The sequence below is a fragment of the Triticum aestivum genome, chromosome 2A, assembly GCF_018294505.1.
Source record: "Triticum aestivum cultivar Chinese Spring chromosome 2A, IWGSC CS RefSeq v2.1, whole genome shotgun sequence".
NCBI lineage: Eukaryota > Viridiplantae > Streptophyta > Magnoliopsida > Poales > Poaceae > Triticum > Triticum aestivum.
In genome coordinates, this window is record NC_057797.1 from 171,353,326 (window position 1) to 171,379,939 (window position 26,614).

The 26,614-nt window shown below is 46.3% G+C and overlaps 3 protein-coding genes and 1 long non-coding RNA gene across 4 annotated transcripts; 2 read left to right on the plus strand and 2 right to left on the minus strand.

Moving 5' to 3' along the window:
* Positions 1-1,127: 1,127 nt before the first annotated feature.
* On the minus strand, positions 1,128-3,907 carry LOC123185094 (uncharacterized). Its single transcript, XR_006493172.1, has 4 exons — positions 3,134-3,907; positions 2,867-3,040; positions 2,449-2,690; positions 1,128-2,324 (listed from the first exon to the last, which is right to left on the minus strand). It is a non-coding gene; the product is annotated as an uncharacterized lncRNA (long non-coding RNA).
* Positions 3,908-8,309: 4,402 nt separating this feature from the next.
* Positions 8,310-11,636, plus strand: LOC123188188 (pre-mRNA-splicing factor 18). The gene is made up of 2 exons (XM_044600225.1): positions 8,310-9,365; positions 11,056-11,636. Exons 1-2 carry the CDS (start codon positions 8,478-8,480, stop codon positions 11,461-11,463), a joined length of 1,296 nt encoding a protein of 431 aa, XP_044456160.1. The 5' UTR covers positions 8,310-8,477; the 3' UTR covers positions 11,464-11,636.
* Positions 11,637-11,896: 260 nt separating this feature from the next.
* LOC123191610 (protein YABBY 7-like) lies at positions 11,897-12,869 on the minus strand. Its single transcript, XM_044604276.1, has 5 exons — positions 12,783-12,869; positions 12,568-12,699; positions 12,173-12,450; positions 12,052-12,127; positions 11,897-11,935 (listed from the first exon to the last, which is right to left on the minus strand). The coding sequence occupies exons 1-5, from the start codon at positions 12,867-12,869 to the stop codon at positions 11,897-11,899; spliced, it is 612 nt and encodes a 203-aa protein (XP_044460211.1).
* Positions 12,870-21,991: 9,122 nt separating this feature from the next.
* On the plus strand, positions 21,992-26,079 carry LOC123188189 (organic cation/carnitine transporter 7). The gene is made up of 5 exons (XM_044600226.1): positions 21,992-22,474; positions 23,231-23,468; positions 23,844-24,375; positions 24,941-25,143; positions 25,683-26,079. Exons 1-5 carry the CDS (start codon positions 22,188-22,190, stop codon positions 25,890-25,892), a joined length of 1,470 nt encoding a protein of 489 aa, XP_044456161.1. The 5' UTR covers positions 21,992-22,187; the 3' UTR covers positions 25,893-26,079.
* Positions 26,080-26,614: the final 535 nt, after the last annotated feature.

Sequence of the window (26,614 nt, forward strand, 5' to 3'; positions counted from 1 at the left end):
ACAACAGTACGAGAACAGGTGAACGGTGATCTGATTTCAACACAAAATACGCATGAAGAAATAAAATGGGTGGACAGTGGTTTGGTTTCTAAGCATAAAACTGATCATGTTTATGCCACACATTAAGCACATAATGTGTGCGTATTTGGAGCCTGAAACATCTACCAACTAAAACTACTCCCAAAAGCAATCTTCAAGTTCAATCTTAAGACGTAACACATAAAGCTACAGACTACAATTTTGATGCACAGATTTAGCTCACTCAATCCAGTTTAGAGAGTACCCACACCCAATTCTGGAAAAAATAATGCGAGGCCCAATCCTCCGCTGCATCAAGCATCAACCATCATGAGATTGATTCCATAATTGATCTGAAAACAGTTGCTTGGATTAATGTACTATTACAACTTGATGTCAGAGGAAAGGAGGGATAAAACCTTGAGGAGCTGCATGTCCATGGCGTCCTTGACATCTCCTTGAAGAATCCCTTGACAACGGCGACCGTGATGGATGGGGAACTCCCATGGCGTGCCCCAACTGCATCTCCAGCAGAGAATATGAAGAGAAGGTGAGGTGTATGGGCAGCGGATCTCGGCCAAGAAGGAAGGAAGGACGAACCTGGGACCACCGGAGACACGCCGGCGAAGTCATGCCCGAAACCCTAGCCATGGGTGTGTGGTTGCGAGCGGGCTGTAGAGGCCGGGAGCAGAGAGTCTGGGTGGAGGGGAGGGAGGCGCGAACCGTCGGCAGCTTGGGGCGTGCCGCGCTGCGCCGGAGGCGCCGGAAGCAGCCGGCATGGGCGGCGGCGGCGGCGATGACTTCATAGGCGAGAGGGAGAGGAGGCGAGCCCGTGTGCTCTGTGTGTGGTTGTGTTTCCTTTTTTCTCTACAGAACTGCTTGGACCGCGCGTTCAATAGTCCAAATGACAGGGGCTTTTACGCAAAAATGAATCGTTTTTCCTGAGTACCACTTAAACAAGGACCGCAGGTTGATTTCAAAGAAACGGCGGGGTTTTTTCGCAAAAACACCAGCGACGTACGACCAGAAGCGATGCGTGGTTTATTAGTAGGTAGAGACTAGCACAAATGCCCGTGCGTTGCAATGGGAGAAAAAAGATAATATCACACGTCTTTTCTCGTTTATTACAACTCGTATTACAGTGATAAGTAGAATTATTTTTTGCCTCCATAAGTAAACTTGCTGAAATGTCTCTTATGTTTCTCTTTCTCCTAATTTTTTGCACAAAGCTCTTCCATGAATCTGCACATTCCTGGTAGCTAGCACACTGTTTATAATAGGTTTTGTGGGAAGTAGTACCGCCGTGCCCCGTGCATGGAGCTCCTTGGTGCAGCTGATATGGTTGCACACCTAGAAAGAACACAATGAAATAATATTCAAGGGATATTGCTCGACGCCAGCTCAGGTGCTTCACACTAAGGGAAGACCTTGGGCTTGGACATGTCATGCACTGTTCCAGAATCTTCATCATGCTAATGCTACAACGGCCAATAGAACCTGACTGAGGAAGCGTCGTTTTCCTTCTCAGTCCTCTGGTGATGTTTGGTGGGGCAACCTATTGTTGTTGTAGGTACATTATGTAAAGCATGTACTCTTTTTTCTTTCATTATTGTTCAGCTGCAGTTGCAAATCATCAAATGGGTAGGATGTATTTTTTTTTGCCATGCCGAAAAAGGATGTAGTTATTTACCATCCTACTATCATCGGGTTACACGGCGACCATGATTAGGAGAAGTAAAATATCCCCTTTGGTGAAAAACAAAACATTTAGAAGTAGTAGTCCGGCTTGGACCATATTTTCTTATTGATAATCTAATATTTCTTGAAATGTAAAGCTTCTCTACTTTCACGTCCAAATATTGGGAAGCACCAAACAATATTATGTCTGTACTGGAGAAAGAAGTAGAAAACCTAAAAGGATTAAGTTATTGATGCTTGAAGGTCGTCCAGGTAGTATCAGGTAAGAATAGTAGGAACAGAATTGCATCAAGTGTTACCATCTGGAAAGTTCTGGCATGCATGCCTTAAGATATTCAATTAACTAAAGTCCTAGAACTTACAAAGAGGAAATCTAACAAGATAAGAAATGTTCAACTTTCATAAGTAAAATTGAACCTGACGATATAATTATCTATGTTGTGTGAAACTAAATCAATCAATTTTGGTTATTACAGGCAAAGCAATATGATAAAATGCTCATCTCATCTCCAACTTGTCTGGCCTTTATAGCAGCTAAAGTAGCACTAATTACCTCAACCTCTGCAGCAGATGCTTCAACCAAATAATTAGCACATTTGCACTATCTTCTGCACACACACACAAAATAAGTTCGAAACACATCTCAGTACGCGGTAGCTCACATTTAATATGAACAGAAGACCATCCATAGAAAGATGGTCTGCACAAGTCTAGGACAGAAATAATGCAAACCTCGGTGTCACTGGACCACAACATTCTCAGGGCTGATATCCGCATACACATCCCCATTAACAGGAGGAGCAACTGGGTTTCCAAGAACCACAGCTCCATCAGCTGTTGTTTCTGCAGTCATTTGCATGTTTGTTCATCATCGTAGCAAATATGCCCGGTGCTCATCCAGCTTGCATGTTAGCAGGAGCTGCAGTTACAAGCATTTGTTGTTTCAGCAGCAAGAAGGTCATCTAGCAGCACACCTGCGGTTACAACTACATATTAATTTTTGCGTCAACAAAAAGTAAACTAATGAACCTACAAAGGACGGTGGATATCATATTCAGAGTCCATGGGAGAAAGGGAGAAAGCAAACTGCATGCATTATGGATTATATTGCTACAATATAGTGCAAGCAAGGCCATCCTTAGGTCCATACCTCTTAGGAACGTCCAGGGGCATGGTCCCCTGCAGATAGCTTGGCCTCGTTGAGTAGGAGGTTGTCAGGTGCAACATTGTAGTTGGGAGGGTTATCTGTAGTTGACGTATTTATAGTATAGTATTATTTACTCTTCATTCTCTTGAATCCATCAGACTTGTATGTAATACATATCTTAAGAAAATAAAATGAAACAACATCAGATACATGTAAACATGAAGGAAACACATTTGTCTAACTAAAATAAGACAAAGAAGAGATCCTTACTGTAATTGCATTCTCAACCAAGTGAAATACTAAGCCTTGCATGCCTATGAGCTCATCAAAAGGGACATCCTCGGCACCATCCATGTCATCCAGACCATCTAACATATGCTCAACTTGGGCCTATTAGAGTGATTTGGATGTTTGTCAGAAAGCTTCTTCACCCAGCTGGCAAGTCTTCAAACCGAGCATGCAAATGTAGATTCGCTTCCTTTAAAACGTTTCATGCATGATCAATAATCTATAGTCCGATGATTCTTGCCAAAAATCAAATATCAAAATTAATCGCAGGTTAATTAAGCAGTGTAGAAGTAAAGCAACAGACTATCAGTTACACAAATCGTTTCAGGTTTTCAGCCACAACAATGTACAAAAAACATCAGATCTCCAGACAAATTGCCATTGGTAAGTAGCTCTGTCTAACATATGTTTAACACTAACTACTTCTTTTTGCGCCAAAAAGAAAACAGTAAATGCAATTCTGACTTTCAAAGCAAATATACTAATCCAAAATTACAAATAGATATTTGATCTACAGGAACACAAACACTAATAACCGGGACAGATCATTCCAAGCTCAACCATTTCTGATATATAGGTTGTACATCAGAAAAATTCCCCACTACATTATCTAACCATGTATAAGACACCACTTCAGAGTTCAGACCATCAGTTCAAGAAAGTAAATTATGCAAAACTATTAAAAAGCAGATGAGATGCGAGTTTGGCTTCAACAATCATTAAGATATATCAGGAAATTACAAAGTTTGCTTCAGTGAATACCTAAGTGCAGAACCAACAGATGGAGTTCCGACGAAGTGTGGAGCAAGGGTGAACGGCGGGTGGTGTGCCGGCAGCTCGATCCCCACCTCATTCCCTCGTGTGCCGCACCAGGAGAGGAGCCATGCGCCCCTCGCGCGCCTGCGCGTCCCGCCTGGCAGTGGCTTTGACGCCGGCGAAGTCCTCGCTCCCGGACGCCTCCATTCTCGGGTCCTTCGTCTCCGTGCGCACCTCCCGCTTCGCTGTCGCCGCCTGATGCGGACCCCGAGCGTAGCCTCCCCGCCTCTCCATTTTTCTCCTCCTTCGTCTCCGCGCGCCCATCTCCGTGCTCCCCTCCCACCTCGCCACCGCCACCTGATGCGGCGCCCGAGCGCAACGCGACCCCCTCCCAGGTCAGATCAGGCTGCAGTGAAGCTTCACATCGGGATCCATGGCGCTGTCGTTCCTGACAGAGACAAGATTTGAGAGAGAGAAAAGAAAGGGAGAAGAAGAGAGATAGAGTGTGGGGGAGAGGGTAATGGACAACGGCTGGAGGTCGGCGGCAGTGGCGCGGGACGCCGGCGTGAGGAGCAGGCCGAGGCGCTCGGGACCTGCTGGTCCAGATCGAGCGAGGGGCCTCGGGGAGGAGCAGAGCACGAGGCGGCGGCGTACGAGCTAGATCGGGAGGCTGCTTTTTTTTTCTTTCTCGTCATACCGGTTCGATTGACTTTATTATATGGACTGCGGGTTTATTACTCTAAATCACAAGGACTTTATCGTAAAAACAGCGACGATGTACCACCAGAAGCACTAATAGGCGCTTTATTAGTATATATGTATATGTATGTATATATATATAAGGAAAGCTTATTAGGAGGAAAAGATTAACAACAATGAAGCCTATCAATTACCCATAAACAACAAAATAGTTTATTCATAAGAACCCACAATCAAGCAACCAGACATCACAACAACAATATAAATGAGGAAATTCATTCCTATGACTAAGATGAATGAACGTCTCCTCGCGCCTTTTTCTGATGATGAAATATCTGATGCTTTGTTCCAAATCGGACCCTTAAAGGCGCCGGGTCCGGATGGGTTCCCGTCCCGGTTTTATCAGAGGAACTGGGGTTGCTTGAAAGAGGAAATCATAGCCGCGGTTCGACTGTTTTTTGTCACAAGCCATATGCCAGAAGGGGTCAATGATACGTGTATTGTACTGATCCCCAAAGTTCAACACCCGGTGACGTTGAAGGATTTCCGTCCTATTTCTCTGTGCAATGTGATTTACAAGATAGTCTCAAAATGTATGGTGAATAGGCTCAGACCGTGCCTTGTGGATCTCATTTCAGAAAATCAAAGCGCGCTCATCCCGGGACGCTTAATCTCAGATAATTCGATGATTGCTTTTGAGTGTATCCACCATATCCAAACTTCTTCAGGAAATAATGATTTTTGTGCATATAAGATGGACCTGTCGAAGGCTTATGACCGTGTTGATTGCGACTACCTGGAGCGTGCTCTTTTGAAGTGGGGCTTCGCCCCACGGTGGGTTGATCTAGTAATGGAGTGTGTCAGATCGGTCAAGTATTCTGTCAAGTTTAATGGCCGGCTACTGGAGCAGTTCTCTCCTTCGTGTGGTTTACGTCAAGGTGACCCCATATCACCCTTCCTGTTCCTTTTTGTGGCTGACTCCTTGTCTTCCTTATTACATGAGGCAGTCCAACATAGAGGACTTGAGGCTATCAAAATTAGTAGGAGAGCCCCTGCTATATCACACTTATTGTTTGCAGATGATTCCCTTCTGTTCTTCCGTGCTACTACGGATTCGGCGATGATTGTCAAGGATGTTTTGAGTACTTATGCTTTAGCTACGGGTCAAATTATCAACCCCTCAAAGTGCTCCATCCTGTTTGCTGACAATTGTCCAAATCAAGTTGTGGTGGAAGTGAAACAAATTCTGAATGTTACTCAACAGGAGTTTGAACCAAAGTATTTGGGCCTCCCGGTTCCAAAGGGGCACATGCATAAGGGATGTTTTGAATCTCTGCAGTCTAGATTGAGTAAGTGCTTGATGAATTGGAGTGAACGATACTCGTCTTTTGCAAGTAAGGAGGTGCTTATAAAAGCGGTGGCCCAAGCCATCCCAGTTTATGTTATGGGTATATTCAAACTTCCCATGTCGGTTTGTGATGAGTTAACAAAGATGATGAGGCAATACTGGTGGGGGTGGAAAACAGAAAGAAAAAGATGGCATGGGTTGCTTGGGAGCGTTTGACTCTCCCTAAATCTCAAGGAGGCATTGGTTTTAGGAATATGCGCGCTTACAATCAGGCTCTTCTGGCTAAACAAGCCTGGAGGCTTCTCACTAATCCAGAATCGTTATGTGCCCGACTGCTCTGAGCCAAGTATTACCCTAACGGGAACTTGGTGGATACAGTTTTTCCGTCGAACTCCTCGGCGGTGTGGAAGGGCATTGAGCATGGACTAGAATTGGTGAAGAAAGGAATACTCTGGCGAGTGGGCAATGGGGCTAGCATCGGAACGTGGAGGGACCCGTGGATCCCTAGGGGTCCCCCATTTACTCCTATCTTGCCAAGAGGCAACTGCCGCCTCAATAGAGTCCAGGATTTTCTTGATGATCGCGGCAACTGGAAGTTAAACTTGCTACAACAGTTCTTCTACCAGGCTGATGTAGATGCAATACTGAAGATCCGCACTTCCCCGCGCCAGCAGGAGGACTTTGTATCGTGGCCTTGGGACAGATCGGGGCAGTTTACTGTCAAGAGTGCCTACCACTTTGCAATGTCTTCAATAAGAGATTATCTCAGTCCGGGTGCGTCGAGCTCTAACCCTAATGGTGACCGACCGTTGTGGAAGCTTGTCTAGTCTGCGGATGCCCCCCCCCCCCAAGATGAGACACTTTGCTTGGCAAGTCATTTCGGGATCACTTCCAACAAATGTTGAGAAGTTTCGTCGACATATTGGTACATCCGCCTGCTGCAACCTCTGTCAAAGGGAGGAGGAGTCCTCATTTCATGCGTTACTTGTATGCCCTAATGCTGCTATGCTCTAGGATTCTATGCGGCTAGTCTGGCCACTTCCCCCCAGAACAGATATCCAGTGTACGGGCTCAGAGTGGCTGCTCCACCTCCTACCGAAATCAAACGAGCAGATCAGGAGCAGAATCATTATGGTACTATGGCGTATATGGCATCTGCGGAACGAATTCACTCATGGTAAATCTATCCCTCCACTCGAGGTTTCCTGCTTGTTCTTGGCAAGTTACTATAACACCTTCCAACAAATCTCGCTCAGTGTTGAGGAAATTATGAAAGGGAAAGCTCCGGTGGTTTATGAACCTACACATAGACCCCCATCTGGAATATATGCACCTCGCAAACCTTGGCCTCCTCCACAGGTGCACCAGGTGGCGTTATCAGTGGATGGCTCTTTTGACCCTACGGACGGGTCAGCGGGCTCGGGAATGATTCTTCGTGACATGACCGGGACTGTTATCTTCGCATCCTACCGCAAACTATTTCACTGCAATGAAGCTCTCGAGGCAGAACTGCAAGCTATGATGGAAGGGTTGAAGCTGGCGATAGAGCATTCTCAGGCCACTATTGTTTTTCAGTCTGATTGTGCGGTGGCTCTCAAGATGCTTGGGGATGATTCATTGGATAGGTCGGCATATGGACACTTGGTGGCGGAGATCAAAAGGTTCTTGAATGATAGGGTAGTTATTCCTGTTAAAATTCTTTATGATCAGAATAGGGTTGCACATTGTTTAGCTAATTTTGATAGATGTGAGGATAGCACAGCCTTTTGGTTGGGTCAACCTCCCCCATGTATTAGCAAGCTAGTTGCTGAAGATTGTAACTCTATCACTCTGGAATAAAATACCCTATGGTTCCTCGCAAAAAAAAGACTACACATATGTTGCATGTGCACGAATTATGATTTTTTTTAAAGCAGACCTGTTCAGGTGGGCTGACCTGGCCCAACCTGGGCTAAATGGGTCAGGAACGACACGACCCTCCCAGGCACACCAACTATATGGGCCGACACATGTGCCTAGCCCAGGCACGGCCACTTAGTAAAAGGGCCAGCATGGAGGTACGTTTAGCCCGGTGGCCCGCGTAGAATTCAGCTTATTAAGTTTTTTTAATATATTCAGTCTATTGGGTTGTATAAATATTAAAAAGAAACGAAACGGGTCGTGCCGTGCCAGCACTCGTACCCAGCTTCGCAGCCCAACACGGCCTTAAGCGGGCCACATGCCGGTACGACCGAATTATCGACGTGCCAAGCTAGACTCACCACGCCGTCGGGCACGCGGGCTATCGGGTCAGCACGCCAGGATGGGCCCATTTGGCCACCTTTGTTGTTCAAAGGACCAAAAACTCGACAGAATCTCTCCGATTTCTAAAAAAAAAAAACAGAATATCTCCGGTGCGTACCGGAGGCTGAGAGGAGTCGTAGCCGCCGTGTCAGAAAGCCACACCGGCGCCGCCTGCCCCCCTCTATCTCCATCTCCGTCTCCGGGAAGCGGCGAGGAGCCTTGCGCTGCATCGCCGTCGAGATGGATCTCCTGAGGAAGGAGCTGGAGAAGAAGCGGAAGGCGGCGACGGCCGACTTCGGCGGTAAGAACTTTGTCCGGCGGTCGGAGCTGGAGGACAAGCAGCTCCAGAAGCGCCGCCAGATCCCCGCCAAGGTTCCTTCTGTGCCCACCCCCAACTCCTCCGCCGCCTCCGACCCTACCAACTCCAACGCCGACCCCGCCCAGGCCGGGGGCGGGAACCCTAACCCTAGCTCCTCCGCCGCCGCGGCCTCTGTTCCACCCGCCCTCGCGGGGAAGAAGGCCCCGCCGGAGGATACGCTCCACTCCGAGGAGCGCCGCATTGATGAGCTCGTCCTCCCGCGGAACGAGGTCATGCGGCGCCTCCGGGTGCTCCGCGAGCCGGTCACGTTATTTGGGGAGGACGACGCCGACCGCCTTGATCGCCTCAAGCTCGTGCTCAAGTCCGGAGCGATTGACGACATTGACGACCTTGAGATGACAGAGGGGCAGACCAACGATTTCCTCCGTGACATGATTGAGCTCCGCATGCGGCAGAAGGCTGGTCGAGACGCCTATGGCAAGGGCAAAGGCAAGCGTGTAGGTGCTGGTGATGGAGGTGAGGGCGGCGCCCTGGGAGACGATGTGGATGAAGGGGACGGGGATGCCCGGAGGAGTGGGGATGATGCTGATGCAGACAAGGACTCAAAGCGAATGAAGACCAAGTTTGAGGAGCTTTGTGACGAAGACAAGATCTTAGTCTTCTTCAAGAGGTTGCTCAATGAGTGGAACCAGGAGCTGGATGATATGACAGAGCTGGAGAAGCGTTCGGCAAAGGGAAAGTCAATGTTTGCAACGTTCAAGCAGTGTGCGCGGTATCTCAGTCCCCTGTTTGAGTTCTGCAGGAAGAAGGTGAGCATATTTTGGTGTTCTGTCAGCTGGTTTCTTAAATTGTGTGATGTTATTTTCATTCAGTTACGAATTAAAGTAATTGTGCAAGAGTGGGGTGAATTGGGATTTGAAATTATGCTTGCGATGACATGATGTACCTGCAAAATTCAGAATCACGGGTAAAGTGACGAGTGCTATTGTGTAGAACTTAAGAGTTGTATTAGAAATAGGAGATGACAAAACTTGACATCTAATACAATTTCAACCTTCTGCTCAAATCCTTCTTGGTTCTTGCATTGCAGCCTGAAGAAGTCTTAGAGTATTTTGGAATGGAAAACTGATCAAAGAGATGGTCATTGTCATGCATATTTTACATATAAATTATGCATGTATACCGAGACTAAAATAGGGGTAACCGGAGCAACATCATCACATAAATAAATTTATTAAGGAAAAGGGGCCTACATCTGGTCATCAGTTGAATGTAATGATAGCAGATAGTTATAAATGGTCATCTAATGTTTCTTATGACCATAGTAACCTGGCTGTATTTACATAGTTTCTTATGACCATATGACTTCAGTCTATCTCACTAAGATCTTGTGATTATGTGAATCACATTTGCTAGAGATTCAATGAAGCTTATGAACTTCTCAATGCTGGTAGTGCCAGAGGATCACTATATATTCTGTACCTTAGGCCAGCTTATAAAGCTGTAATGATATAACTTCACTATGAAATATCTCTTATATATCCATGACACATGGTAGACATGCTACTTCCTAGTTAGTGTGATGCTAAACTTGCATTGATTTTGCAGTTTTGCACAACATTTTTGCATCTGCTCCTTTATATCTGTTTCACTCTGCCAAGGATCACACTGTTTTGTTGTTACTTCTGCACTATAAATCATAATATATCTAGCTATGAAAATCCTCTCATTTTTACAGTATACTTCTTATTAACTAGTTGATTCATTGTATGCTGGATATGCAAATTAAAAACCATGTACTCTGAGTAGTGTAACAAGTCATGACTGTATGCTTGGTATTCTTTTGTTGGTGTTAGTTTCAAGTTTAATATAGCTCTTATGCGTGTAAAGAGTAGCTGTACGGCTGTATCAGGAAACACACACATAATCAATTCATCCCTATTATAGGGAGGGTGCTCTTGTAAAATGATGAAAACAATTTTGGTGAAGACGCAGCCTGGGGCTTAATTGTTTATTATCAAACGAAATTTCAAGGCCCGACTCAAAAGCCAACGGTTAACCTTTTTTTTTTCAAACCCCTTTAAATTTTTGCTTCTTTGTTCTCATTCTTCATCTGTGTTGTGCATGTTCTGGCATACAGTGTGGTTTCTGATTCATTGTGATGTAGCTAGCCACCTGGCCCCGATATAGTTCTGAATCTAAAAAAAGAAGGGCTCAGTTGAACTTTGCGCATATTCTGCTAGCAGTTAAGGACCTTTTTGAGGAAGCGACTTTTGATGGTCCTTTTTATGGATTCAGCTTCCTCTTAAACTCTTTTCTTATACATGGATTCACTTTCTCATTAAAGAACCTGCTCGTGCTGAATTGTGATGCTCACATCTGAATTGTGAAGAGTGTTTATGAACTTTATGTTGTACCTTCCATGCCTACGTTATGTTGACCCTCTCCTGACTGAAACTGCTTGGCATTTCTGACGCCAATTATTGCTTCTGTGTTTAGGTTCTTCCCGATGACATCCGTAAAGCATTGCTCTTTATTGTGGACTGCTGCATGAAGCGTGATTATTTGCAAGCAATGGACCAATACATCAAGCTGGCCATTGGCAACGCGCCATGGCCTATTGGAGTCACTATGGTTGGTATCCACGAGCGTTCTGCCCGAGAGAAGATTTACACGAACAGTGTGGCTCATATCATGAACGACGAGACCACTCGCAAGTACCTTCAGTCGATCAAGAGGCTCATGACCCTTTGCCAGCGTCGTTATCCTGCTCTGCCCTCCAAATCAGTGGAGTTCAACAGCTTGGCAAATGGGAGTGACCTGCAGGCCCTTCTATCGGAGGAGAAGAATCCGACGAAAGGTCCTTCTGAGGACAGGCTCCGGCTGATGCCAGCATCAAAAGAGTGATGCTTCACCCACAAGCTCGGATCACAAATACTAGAAGTTTGGGGTCTTTGTGTAATCTAAACTAAATGCGACATTTCCTGTTATGCTTCCATTTTTGTACTGACGTGGAACGACAGAGGAATCATGTATGTTAGTCAAAATTGCTAAAGAAGCTATGATTATCTGTACCAATAGAATTCACTGTCTGAGGATTCACGAAATCAGCTTATAATTGCATAAAACATCCTGTGCCGTTCAACGAAGGTGTTGACAAACCATACTTTTAATCAGGTGGGTTAACTCATAGTTATGTTCTCGCAGAATAGAGCAGACTTGGCTATTAACAGAGGCAAATCACTCTGCTTGAAAGAGGATTCACTGTCTCACTTGCATGGAAACTAATTTTGCTCCCCCCTCCTTTTGCAGTTTGCACGTGAAGCCGGCAGCAGTTTCATCAGTCTCCCTTGTGCTGAATTCTGGGTAAGTGAGCCCACTGCATCACAACAACCAATTATAATTTCCAGATCACATGAACGAAGCTTTGGATGAAAATGCAAATGGACATCAATGATCGCAAGGTGTTTCTTTAGTGGAGACATGAATACCTACGTTTTTAGCAGCCGTGCTGAATGCTTCTTTGTGGGTGATGTCAGGCTCCATGGCTTTAATCCTCTTTATCTCTTCCCTGAGAACATGGTGAATATGTTAAAAGCTTCCAATGGCCTCTCACATGAAATGCTTGTCAAATGTTATGGCTGCATGCTTATTTCTTACTTGATGAAACAGTTGTATGCCGACGGCGTCCGCTGCTTCCTCACCGGCGCTGCAAAAGAAGCATAGCTCATGATCTGTCTGCCGGTGCACAAGAAAAGACGGGTAAGTTTGTCTACGTTTGTTGACGGCAGTGGCACTCCTCTCCACGACCTCTCCCTCCCCGTCGTCGTCGTTGTCGTTGCCGGCGCTGCTGTCGTCCGACCATTCTCTCGGCGGCGGATCAATGCCCAGCTCCTGTTCCACCCGTCAGTTTGGTATACAGACTACAGTCGAAGCTGAAAAGAAGCATGCGGACAATGTCCTACCCCTGTATGATGCCCATGCAAAGCTACTTCGGAAGCAAAGGCTGACCTGAAGAGGCAGCTCGACGGACGGCGGCGGCGGCGGCGGAGGGGGAGAAGCCACGCTGACGGAGAGGACGCCGGCGCAGCAGCCGCACTGCACGGCCACCATCTTGAGAAGGCCGCTGCACGGCACGCTCACCTGCACGTACGCATGGCAGCGAGTCTAAGTGAGCTTCTGCGCACACACTGTGACGCGACGAGAGAGAGCCAAATGGTACGTACCAGCAAGATGGTGGCGCAGAACCTGCACTGCACGTAGCCGAGCCGCTCGTCGAGGCCGAGAGCTGGCCGAGACGCCGACGACGACATGGCGGCGGCGGCGACGGCGACGAGCCGTGCGTTCTGCGGGCGGTGCGCCGTGGAAGGGACAGCAACACTGGAGCGACGAGCAACCTGTTGGCTAATCCAACATTTATCTCCTCTTGGAGTAGGGGGGCATGCATGTGCGCGGCAGTGTTGGCGTTGCAATCAGCACAGTGAAAATGGCTCCCGATCGCCATGAAACCATGCACAGCAGCAGGATCCTCGAAACGGCAACCTCGTGGGTGAGGGCCGAGGGGCGTACGTACGGGAGGGTCTCGAACAATCTTATCAGGCCAACACAATGGAAACGAGCTCCGAGAAGGCGGGTGGCCCATGTCGGCAGTTCTGCGATCCCAAGCCCATGCAGGGTGATGGCGCAGTAACGATCATGGCAGAGATGGCATGCCTCGCATACATACACTCGGTGACAATCGGGTTGCCCGGCAGGGGGCTCCTCGGCTACGTGGTCTCAGCGTCTCGTTGCCGCGGAGATTCCTCCGTTTCGGGGACGGTCTATTGCGCCGGGGACCCCCTGCTTGTCCGTGGCATGGCAGAAGGCAGAATGGCTCGTTTACTAGCCCCAATGCGCACGCTGATGAACGCCTGACAACGTTGGCGTTGCCATTCTGTAACAGAAGGTACTTCCAAGTACATAATTCCACATCTTGGTTATCGATCCAGTGCTAGCTTGGTCGACCAAGAAAGAATCGGATTAAGTCTCTCTTTCTTTTACAAGAACTTCACGAAAAACAGTTGATCATCTGCAGTAAACAGGAAGAAAAAATTACGACAATTGCCTGGGCAGGTATGTTGGCAGTGTTGCAGCCAGTCTGCCAAGTGCGCCAGTTCTCATACTGTCATACAATGCCGAAGGAGATGCCACAAATGCAGCGCAAAGCCATTGCTTCTAAAGAGATGCTACAGGAAAGTTTCTAGTAATTCTTTTTGGGAGGCAGCGCCATCGATCGGTCCGAACCTGCACAAGCATGTGAAAGTGAGTGCTCCCTGCTCCGTGCGGATAAGCTTTAAGACGGGGACACCATATCTGCACATTTTGCTCTTTCAAGTCTGGCAAAATGGCATCGCCTGCTACTGCTTGAATGAATACAGTGACATTTGTCGCAGAAGGAGAGCGAGAGACTAAAATAAATATACTGAACAGCTTCTGCATCATCAACTGCGAGGATCCCTCCATTCTGGGCCAAGATTTTAGTCACGGATTCCGAGACTACGTAACTTATTAGCGACCTTTCTTTGGATACCAAGATTTCTGACATCTTACTCTCGCATTTTAAAATTTTCAAATCGAATCTAATCAAGCGCCCTTGCGCTGAAGATGAAACCGAGAAACCACTGGGCTTGTTTCTTGGTTACGTAGTCTGAATTAGGTTTTCGCTATGTAATCGAGAAATCTCAATTTGGTTGATTTCTCTTCATGTTCTCGTTGCAGAAGTGAAATATTTTCGCTTAAGTACTCGACCCTCCCATAAACCATGGTCGTGGCCTTTGGCAAGGTGACCCCGACCCCTCTCGCTGCTTTTATCTGTCATCACCACAAAGTTGTTGCAGCACATCATTGACTTTGCAACACGACACGGACTTCTTCACAATATCAGGGGCCACAACATTATTGTTAGTACCTCAATTTACACAGACAATGTGGCGGTTTCGGGATCAACCTTACTAATATCTTGCATTGCTTCAGGGAGGTGACAGGATTGCCTATCAACTTCCATATGAGCTCAGTTTCCTTGCCTGTTGCGACCACTTCAACTTGGATGACATTTCCAAAATTTGCCGGCCATGTGCACCTCCTTTCCTATGAAATACCTTGCCTTCCACTCTCGGTGTGGCATCTCAAAAGGGTCGACTTTCAGCCTCTAGATGACAGAATAGCGTCTAAGCTAGTTACCTACATCAAAAAGAATTTCACGACGGCGGGGCATACTACACTTGTCAAACCCGTCATCACCTCGCAAACAATCTACCAACTCACACCGTTCATTGTACCACATAAAGTAAAGAACAATAATAAGTAAGTGACAGATGAAAGATGTCGACTAGAGGAGAGTGAATAGGCGACTACATTTTTAACTTTCCTAGTTGGTTTAAGGATCGTAGAATTCTAAGTTCTCTAAGATGCAACTAACTGAATCAACCAATATGACATGAAGCACAACACTCGTAACAAGATAAAACATGGTAAGCAAGCTAGTAACACACCAAGCAAGTAATAAAGCTTGGGAACAAAATATCCAGATGCATGGTGATGTATCCTAAAGTAAGTCCTTGAGGGGACTTTAATCTTTGTCGGAGTGGTGTGGGCACTAAGTTCCCCAACGACACCGAGTGTCTCGCCTTCGTCTCCTTGAGCCCCGCCAACCAAAGCTTGGATCAACTACTAAGAGGTAGGTCTTGAGGTGGCATCTAACCTCCACAAACTTTTCCACAGATTTTGCACATCACGAAGCCTCTGAGCGACTCCAATCATCTATGAGTCCCCACAACTCCAAGATTAACAAACTCGATGAAGCAGGTCTCCTCTTTCTTTCCCCACATAAAGATTAAAACTTGGGTAGTTTGGGAGGAGTACTCGAGCTCTGAAAGTCAACAATAGTGGTTAGAGCTCATATACAAATGGCCATGTGTTGTTGGGAAGAAGAGGCGGCTTATATAAGTCCCCAAAATCCAACGGTTACCTTCACTCTACGATGTACCTGTACACTTCGGATTTAGTTTGGAGTACTGGAATTCCGCAACCGGTTTCAATTCCAAACCATGCAAAGAGCAGTTCATTGTTCTCGTGTTCAACTTAGAGATCTGGGGTCTGGGAGAGCTCGGATTTTCGGGGTTGAGACAGACTGAAATAGAGACTATAAACAGAGCAAGCTCTCTAGTTGAGAGCTTTACTCAGATCTTCCGGGGCAATCTGAATTTCGAAGAGAAGCAACAATAACATATTAGGTTACCTTTTCATGAAACTCTCAAGGCTTCTTATGAAAAGGATAGAGACGGTAGCACATGATATTTGGTTACTGGACCTAACCGATGGGAGACGGTAGCACGAGATATCTTCAACCGGCTTCGATGGCGGTCATGTAATATGATAGATGTTTAGTTTCCTATCTTATCTTTTTGCCTGCCGGTTGTAGCTATCCTGTTATTTTGCCTATGCTTTCTATGAGCGTCTTTTCTTTCTTGAGACATGAAGACTTTTGTTGAACCCTTTGCTTATCAATAATATGGTTGTATGCATCGTTCTGATGCAGAGCTCGGGGATACCCCCTTTTCGAAAAAAACATAGTCCGGACATTGCACAGAGGAGTTCATACATACCACGAGACTACCAAAATGATGGCATGTTCTATTGTTTCTTCATGATTAAAGACTATATAGATAGGGGAAGTTCGTCACCTATGGCTTCCCTTGCCCTCGTTATCATGGAAGTAGAGATTGAAGACGCAATAGGAGTCGATCCTGATATGCTTGAGGCCGGAGCTGGATGTGTTAGAAGTGGCACTAGGCATCTCATCCCCTTTTCGGGGGAGGTTGCGAGGCCATGGGCAAACCCAACTTGCCGCTTCGCTAGGATCAGGCATGGGAATCCTCCTCGGGCCTCGGCCTTCTTTTCCGCGTCATGTGAGGCTTTGCGGCATGATGCACCCTCTCCATGTCACGGGCACATTGTGCCTCGACCACAAACACATCTTTGCACCTTTCACATCTGGGGCATCTGGGGCCTTAAGCATTGCTGCCATTGGCCTTAGAATCCGAGGCCGACGTTGCTGGGACAAGGACCCAATGTCGGGGATACGTTGAGCCCGGGTGCTGGAACCTTCTATCGGGGACCCGCCTAGCCGCACTCGTCAGCTGCCGTGACAAAGTGGACATACAGCGTGAGCTTTCGCTGGAAGCACCGCCACCGCTAGATCCCAACCGGAGTGGTGGTGAAGGCGCTTGACTGGCGGATCCACGGCGCTCCGGTATCCTCCAGGGAGCGGCGTGCCGCGACTTGGAGGGTTTTCTCCTCCTCGTCCGAGCAGGCGACGAACTCCTAGCTGATGAATCCGGACCGACTGGTCTTAGACCCGTTGTTAGCCACGCATGAGATGATTGGAGAGAATGAGGAGGGGCGAATGTAACGCCCCGTGACCGATGTGCCAGGTGTCTTCCAGTTATTCGCTGTTGTTGCCTTGTCATTGCTTGCGTGTCATGCTTTCCATATCATGTCATCATGTGCATTTCATTTGCATACGTGTTCGTCTCATGCATCCGAGCATTTTCCCCGTTGTCCGTTTTGCAATCCGGCGCTCCTATGTCACCCGGTGTCCCTTTCTACCTCTTTTCATGTACGGATGTTAAACGTTTTCGGATTGGACCGAGAGTTGTCTTGCGGCCTTGATTTACTACTGGTAGACCGCCTGTCAAGTTTCGTGCTATTTGGACTTCGTTTGATACTCCAACGGTTAACCGAGGGACCGAAAAGGCCTCGTGTGTGTTGCAGCCTAACACCCCTCCAAAGTGGCCCAAAACCCACCTTAACCCCCTCCATCATCTCGGTCATTCGATCACGATCGCGTGGCCGAAAACCGCACCTCATTTGGACTCTCCTAGTTCCCTCTACCTATAAATATGTGTGCCTCCCGAATTTTTCGCGCAGATGAAACCCTAACCTCCTCCTCCGCGCGCCACCCGACATGTCCACTCCGCCGCCGGACGCGTCCACCGCCTCCGGCCACGTCGCCCCGACCAATCATGAGGCGCCACGTCGCCTCCGCCGCCTCCCTCCTCCAATAGTGCGCCGCCACCTCAGCCCCCATCCGCCCCGCGGCCCGCCAGGCCCGCGTCCGGCCCCACGGGCCCAGCGCCGCGCCCGCCGCCCGTCCGCGCGCCCCGCCGCCTGTGCTCGCCGGCGCCGCCCCGCTCGCTCGCCGCCGGCCGCCGCCTCGCCTCGACTGCGCCGCCGCCTCCCGCCAGCCTCGGCTTTCGCGTGCACGCCGCCGCCTCGAGCCGATCTCCGCCGCCAAATGCTCCCGCCACCGCGAACCTCGCCGTCACTCGCCGGATCCGGCCTCCCCGTCTTCCTCCTTGCCGGATCCAGGCGCCCCCTCGCCGGATCCCTCTTCTTCGGTCGTCTCCCCGCTCTCCGGCAAGCTCTCCGACGAGATCCAGTCCTGCCTCGACTTCCGTGCCAAAGTCAACCCTAGACCCGAAGGGTAATTTTTCCACCAAGCCCCAGTAACTTTTAGCTAACTTCATCATATCATAACTCTGCATCCGTGGCTCCGATTCGTGCGCGTAGTATATCAAAATGTTCGACTCGACGAGTACATCATTTCATCTCATTGCATCATTTTCATTTGAGCTCATCTTGGTGCCCGAAATGTCGTTGTAAGAGGGCCATGTGATGATTATGTCAGATCTGTTTCAGCAAATGCACTTTTGTCATTTTTGCCATGATTAATGTGTGCATGCTATGATCCTGAGCTCTACATGTGTTTTGAAATATGCCATGCCATCTTTACAGGGGTGTATTCCATGTATTTTTGTGATCTTTGTGGTGACTAGCACAAGCATGCAAAGTAGCTTACTCAATGATGCTGATTTCAGGGACTTGGAATTTCACCAAGTCCTTGTCCTGTTATTGTTTTTTATGCTATATGTTCATGTTGTTTCCTAGTGATCCGTGCCTCTTTTGAGGATGATCAGTAAGGATGTTTTGTAGATATTGTGGTGCTCTATCCATCCATGTCTTTGTTTGCAATTATGGAGTAACCTAGCTTGAGTCAACCGAGCTCTACTTTTGCTATAAAATGTTCCTTGCAGATTGTTAACGTGTTTAGCGATTTTGCCGAGCTTTTAGTTGTTGATCCATGCATGCTTTGTTGTTGTTCTTGCCATGTATAGCTTCTATGCCATGTCAATTTGCTGGGTGTATGCTTAGTTTATCATGCAATGCCTCGTAGTGAGTGCATCGAGCTCGTAAACATGCCTACTTGTTATCTGTTTTGCCATGCTCCAGTTTTTCACTAAGCCTGAATCTGTTTATGTTTTTGCTATGTTCACATGCTTGCAATTGTATTCTCTGATCCTTTTTGGCTCATGGTCACTAAGGGACTTTTGTTATATGCTTTGAGTAGCTTCATGTCATGCCTTGCCTTGCCATGATATGTTCCTGTAGCATGTAGTTTTCATGCTCTAAAGATTGCTTCCTGATGATAAATTTCTGACTTGCTGTTAATTTCACTAAGTCTGAAACCTGTTATCTTTTGCATTTTTGCCATGCCTGTTTGAGCTTGCTATTGAGTGAATTAGCCATAGCTCAGTGTTCATCTTTTGTCAAGCATCATGAGTGGATCCCTGCCATGTATTTTGTTGCTATGTTAGAGTGCTGTAGCTTGTTGGTCTTGATGCATTTAGAAGGCTACTTGCTGTTTATCGCAGACCGGTGCCATATTTGTTTTGCTTGCCATTTCCAAACCATGCATCCGATTCCAGTGATCTTTATATCGATTTCAACCGAAATCAACTCCCCTTTCCAGTGGCACTCTTGGATTTCCAAGTTGAGGCCAGGTTCAATCGTTCCTTTCCAAATCATGCATATGCATCGCATACCGCATCCCGCATATCATGCCATGTTCATGTGTTGGTTGTTTACTATGTTGTGTGCTTCTTTCTGGTGTTGCTTCTTCGGGTTGGTTCCGATAACGTCGCGTTTGTGAGGAACCGTTCGACTACGTTCGTTTGTCTTCTTCATGGACTCGTTCTTCTTCCTTGCGGAATTTCAGGCAAGATGACCATACCCTCAAAATCACTTCTATCTTTGCTTGCTAGTTGCTCGCTCTTTTGCTATGCCTATGCTGCGATACCTACCACTTGCTTATCATGCCTCTCATATTGCTAAGCCAAGCCTCTAACTCACCTTGTCCTAGCAAACCGTTGTTTGGCTATGTTACCGCTTTGCTCAGCCCCTCTTATAGCGTTGTTAGTTGCAGGTGAAGATTGGAGTTTGTTCCTTGTTGGAACATGGATATTTTGTTGGGATATCACACTATCTCTTATTTAATTAATGCATCTATGTACTTGGTAAAGGGTGGAAGGCTCGGCCTTATGCCTGGTGTTTTGTTCCACTCTTGCCGCCCTAGTTTCCGTCATATCGGTGTTATGTTCCCGGATTTTGTGTTCCTTACACGGTTGGGTTATAATGGGAACCCCTTGACAGTTCGCCTTGAATAAAACTCCTCCAGCAAGGCCCAACCTTGGTTTTACCATTCGCCACCTAGCCTCTTTTTCCCTTGGGTTAGGCTAGCCCAAGGGTCATCTTTATTTTAACCCCCCCGGGCCAGTGTTTGTCTAAGTGTTGGCCCAAACTGAGCGATGTCCGGAGCTACCAGGGGCAACTCTGAGCTGGCCCATCCGACGTCTTGCTCATCCGGTGTGCCTTGAGAACGAGATATGTGCAGCTCCTATCGGGATTTGTTGGCACATCTGGGTGGTCTTGCTGGACTTGTTTTACCATTGTCGAGGATGTCTTGTAACCGGGATGCCGAGTCTGATCGGATTGTCTTGGGAGAAGGAATATCCTTCATTGATCGTGAGAGCTTGTGATGGGCTAAGTTGGGACACCCCTGCAGGGATTTGAACTTTCGAAAGCCGTGCCCGTGGTTATGGGCAGATGGGAATTTGTTAATGTCCGGTCGTAGAAAACCTGAAGTTGATCTTAATTAAAATGCATCAATCGCGTGTGTAACCATGATGATCTCTTCTCAGCGGAGTCCAGGAAGTGAACACGGTGTTGGAGTTATGTTTGACGTAGGTTGTTCTAGGATCACTTCTTGATCATAGATTTCTTGAACGTGTTTTGCCCTCTCTTCTCGCTCTCATTTGCGTATGTTAGCCACCATATATGCTAGTCGCTTGCTGCAGCTCCATCTCATACCTTTTACCCTACCTATAAGCTTAAATATTCTTGATCGCGAGGGTGTGAGATTGCTGAGTCCCCGTGACTCACAGATACTTCCAAAACTAGTTTGCAGGTGCCGATGATATCGTGCAGGTGACGCAGCTGAGCTCAGGAGGAGCTCGATGAAGATCTTGTCCTTTGTGTTGTTTCATTTCAGTCGATCAGTAGTGGAGCCCAGTTGGGACGATCGGGGATCTGTGTAGCATTTGGGGTAGTCTTCTTTTATTTTGGTTCCGTAGTCGGACCTTGTGTGTATCTGGATGATGTAATGCTTTATTCATGTATTGTGTGAAGTGGCGATTGTAAGCCAACTATGTATCTCTTTCCCTCATGTATTACATGGGTTGTTGTGAAAATTACCTCACTTACGACATTGCTTTCAATGCGGTTATGCCTCTAAGTCGTGCTTCGACACATGGGAGATATAGCCGCATCGAGGGCGTTACAGCGGAGTAGACTGAAAGTAGAATGGAGTGAGATACATGGCTAGGGTCTTGTTCGAGATGGGGATAGTGATGGGATTTTGTAGGGTCGAGATGGATCGGTCCAATGTGGCAGACGTGCCCTGGCTTTCCGAGTCGCCCCATATCCGCCCCACATATGAACTGAATGTGAGAGGCGCCAGATAGCCGAGACATATCAGCTGGTTCCGAGGAGTCCGATTAGGCGGCGTTTCTAGATCCGAGCAGTGTCCGGGCTGTCCACGCGGATGGGAGCGGGGGTCTGGTTGTAGATGCTCTTAATGTGAGAATTTTTCCAGCTTTGCTGTTATTCTATTTTTATATATTTCTATGAGAAAGCGCTCTTCTAATTCCAAACTCACGTGAACCCGGATGAATAGTAAAATTCAAAAAATGTAAAAAATTTAAAAAATTCTGAATTATTTTGTGATAAACATTGATGGATGTGTTTATCTGTGTGCAAAAATTCGTGATAAAACGGCATTTTTGGAGCATCAATTTTATTGTTTTTGCTCAATACCTCCATGAATATCATTTCATCACGAAATTGTGTCGCATGTGAGATACTCATCAATGTTTGTCACAAAAATTGTGCCGCGTGTGAGATATTTATCAATGTTTATCACAAAGGGAATTCAGAATTGTTTGAATGCTTTTACTTGTCCGTTTCCGTGGCCATTCTGTTGGCAGCCGTTCGGAGTCAACGCCCTTCCCATCGCCAGACACAAATGATGGGCTGACAGCACTGGGCGCCCTTCACCTACGGCTCCATAGTCCGTACCCAACCTCCCCTGCCCCCAGCGAGTCGCGCCTCTTCCCCCACCGGCGCGGCGGCGCTTGCGCCGAAATCTCCCGCCAGTCTACGGCCGCGCACCGCCCTGCCGGTTTCTTTGGAAGGGAATGGCGGGAGGCGAGGCTAGGGGCGGGGAGTGCGGCTACTACACGACGGACGACGCGCTGTCCCAGGTGGGCTTCGGGAGGTTCCAGGCGCTGGTGCTGGCCTACGCCGGCGTGGGCTGGACCGCGGAGGCCATGGAGATCATGATGCTGTCCTTCGTCGGCCCATCCGTGAAGGACGAGTGGGGAATCTCGGGCCAGCAGGAGGGGCTCATCACCAGCGTCGTCTTCGCCGGGATGATCATCGGGGGTTGCCTCGGGGGCGTCATCTCAGACTCATATGGCAGAAGGTCGGGCGTGCTTTGGCTCTTGATAAGTAATTGTAGTATCTGCCCTCTTCTAAATTCGAATTGAATGGTCCAAGCCAGCAAACCTGGATCTTGCAAATCTTTCAAGGCCATAAAATGCCCGTGGGTTGTGGCTAAATTACATACCCCCTCTGTTCACAAATATATGGTGTTTTGGATATTTCAAATATACAGATTGAAATCAGTGAACAAACAAAAAAATTTATCTGTAGATGCTACCCCATAGTACATTTTTCCTGCTGAATTAAGGGGGGGGGGGGGATATATTCACCAGTACTATTTATAACATGCCATGTACAGTAACTCAGATGCATGATACTAAACAATCTGACAAACATTTTTTGGTTTATTCAGTATATATCATGAACTACCAATTGGCTTTTGTCAGTCAGAGCGACAAATTTCCGGAGATATTTTTTGTTTCTGCGGGATTAACCAAATCAGAATAACTTATCCCCCTGAATGCAAACTCCCACCTGTGGTAATAAAAACAATGCATACATATGCATCATCTATACGAAGTAAACTTTAGGGGAATATTATGGTGAATTTATTCTGTGAAGCAAAGCAAGCTTCTTTCTTGAAGAAGTGTAGCTAAGTACAAATGATACTGAAGTTCATCTTGAATTATTGAGGGAAAAAAGGAACTGAAGATTCATGTTGCACTTCATAATGTCTGTATTTGATTCCCCAAAACAAATTTAACAGATTGTTTTATTTTATTCTTTTCATCGTCAGGATTGGTTTTCTATTCACCGCGGTTGTCACTGGCATATTTGGTTTTCTCAGTGCTTTGTCACCTAACTACATGTGCCTATTAACCCTCCGCTTTATTGTCGGTATGGGATTGGGTGCTGGTCATGTTCTTGGTACTTGGTTCCTAGAGTTTGTTCCTGCTGCAAACAGGGGTACTTGGGTGGTTGTCTTCCATTGTACCTGGAGTTTTGGAACAATCCTTCAGGCTCTTATTGCATGGGTATTTTTTTTAATTTCCCTGCCCTTTAGTGCCCAATTATCAGTTTGCTGTCAATTTACAATTTCACATATTTGTCAGTCTACACTATTTATTAGTGTTATTCTAGGTTTTATTCTTTTAATATTATAAGCAGGAAAGTATCCTAGAGAATAACTATTTAACAGTAAAAGGGTGACTTGTTTAATAGTAATCCTAGCCTCCTGGATCTTAACAGTAATGTTTAATGTGCCGTATAGTACACTTCAGAATGTTTTCCATGTATTTTCTCTGTTAGTTAAAAGTTATTTCCCATCATTAAGAATCAGCACTTTAACCAGAGGAGACACAAATATGGTTGGAAATTGGAACTACTCAAGACATCTATGCTTATTGCAGGCTATCATGCCAGTACTTGGATGGAGGTGGTTGATAGCGTTGTCTTCCACACCATGTTTCATTCTGCTTATTTTCTACGGTATAACGCCTGAATCACCACGGTACCTCTGCTCAAGAGGTAGAACAGCTGATGCTCAATTTATTTTGGAGAGAATATCAATAATGAACAACATGGCCCTGCCCTCTGGCATCTTAATAGTTGCCCCACAAAGAAGGTCTGATGATGTTGTTGGTGCGGAGACAATAGTACCACTGATTCTTTCACAAGATAGTGCTGCAACTGACGTTTGCATGAGCTCCTCTATATCCAGATCTATTAATGCATTCCGTACACTTGTGTCACGAAGCCTGATTAGATCTACACTTCTTCTTTGGTTTGTCTACTTTGCATTTTGTTTTGCTTACTATGGTATAGTATTGCTAACATCGGAACTAAGCAATGGTCCAAGGAGATGTGGACCTGTTGGAATGCATTTGTGGCAGCAAAATGATGCCAGACTCTACAGAGATGTCCTGGTGACAAGTATTGCAGGTAAGTGCGTAAAAAGCTTCTGACAAATAGCCAATTATTATCTTAAATCTTGTATTCATTTTTTTATCTATCTATTTCTACCATTGATTCACCGAGTTTGGTTAACAAATGTGATCATAGACCTTGCTGTCACAGCTCATTTGCATGCACAGACAAGTGTATACAATTAGATATCAATAAGGACAGACCCAGTGCATAGAAGCTCCCACACAAGGTGGGGTCTGGGGAGGGATTATAGGAACCTAGTCTTACCCCTGCAAAGTGCAATGCAGAGAGGCTGGTTCGAACCCAGGACCTCTTGGCACAAGTGGGGAGGACTTCACCACTGCGCCAGGCCTGCCCTCATACAATTAGATATCAATGAGTAATCTAAAAAATAGTAGATATTCGAGGGGGTGGGAGATAGAGTATTGCTCTTGATTTGGAAATGTCTTCGTCCTATACCTGTTTAATCTCTGAATGTTTGGATTAAAAACTGGTTTCAGGATTACTGGAACAATACCATTTCCTAAATCAATAAGATTTGTTAATTAAATAGCTAAAGCTTTGGTTTATTCCATGACAGAATTTCCTGGTCTGATTTTGGCGGCTCTATTGGTTGATAAAGTTGGTCGCAAACTGTCAATGGGAGCGTTTGCTTTTCTGTGCCTTCTTTCCGTCGCACCACTTGCTGCACCTCTAGAAGAAGGTTTAGCAACCGTCCTTCTATTCAGTGCCCGGACTTGTATCACAGGAAGTTATGCTGTTCTCTATATTTACGGCCCTGAGGTTAGTACATATATCTGTAGTATCATTGTATATGATGATATGTTAACTTATGTGATCACCAACTGGTAATCCATGCTTGAAAATTGAAATTGCAATGTCACTGTCTACGAGCAAACAAGGGACATAATTTAGCTAGTAGCCAAGTACAAGTTTCTCATTTTTTTAAAGATATAATGACACGAAATAGTTGCAACCAATTTTCATATTCCCCATGACTTTCCATCGTATCTTTATATTTGTTAAATCTTCTCCTATATTGATTATATTTGGACTATGTGATACAGTACCAAGAAGGATAAAGAACTCCGGTAATGAGAACAACTCCGCATCCATTTCAACATAAAAAGCTGCAATGTAGTGACGCATCTCCATAACATTAGAAATAGGTCAATAGTACTTCACTTTAAGTGATCATGAGTCATGATGCGTTCTGGCGCTAATCTGACACAGTTAGCACTCACTAGTCAGAAATACATAGAAATGTGCAATGTAGAACACAACTGGCAAACACTTATTCCTTGCATATTACTCTTGTCCAGATCTACCCTTCATCATGTCGAAACACCGGAGTGGGAGTCGCGACTTCTCTTGGCCGGATAGGTGGCATGATTGCCCCACTCATAGCTGTAGGATTGTTAGAGAGCTGTCATCAGAAAGAAGCTGTGTTTGTCTTCGATCTTGTACTCTTTCTTGCAGCAGTTGCCTGCGCCCTGTTCCCTCTAGAGACCAAGGGCTGCCAGATTCAGTAAGATCTCAGGCTCCACAATTCCCATGGATGGACAGTTGTATACCCACCCATCAGATTAGATTACAGCTACCATACAAGTACATTTGCCAGGAAGCATCATCTTGCCCCTGCTTTAGAGCGCAATTATTGTACAAATACTTCTGAAATAAATGAAATGGAAATCATCCAACTTCTCACCGCTCATTCAATCAATATGTCAAATCCTGGTTCATAGCAGTTCTCCTTTCTGTCAAATTATGACACGATTTTCTGGAAGTCGCCTCGCTGCAAAATTTCTGGAAGTTGAAACTCCAATTACATGTAAGTGCACTCCTGAGCATACTGTATGTTGTCATGCTTGTCTTGTTATAGGAGATGTTTGATTCCTCATGTAAAATCCTTACCTGTTGGCGAACCATGTAATATCTGGCATGAGCATGAATGTATACCAATGTTTGATGAGTCATTTCAGATTCTCATTGATATGATTTGTTAATTTTGAAGAAAAAGGCACCCAGCCCTGGCTCCATTTTGTCGTTCTTCACATCCCACGCGGAGGTCAGCGGGTACTACCTCAGCAGAAACAAACATAAACGAAAAGGAAGTCTAGGGCTAAATGTCCACAACAACAAAATGACAACCAAAAGGGAAACACCTCAACACCAAAGCAGTCTTTATTTTCACCACATTCCGAAGCATTTTTGTTCGGTTCTGCATCTTCAGCGATCCAGGAAAGCATCAGGT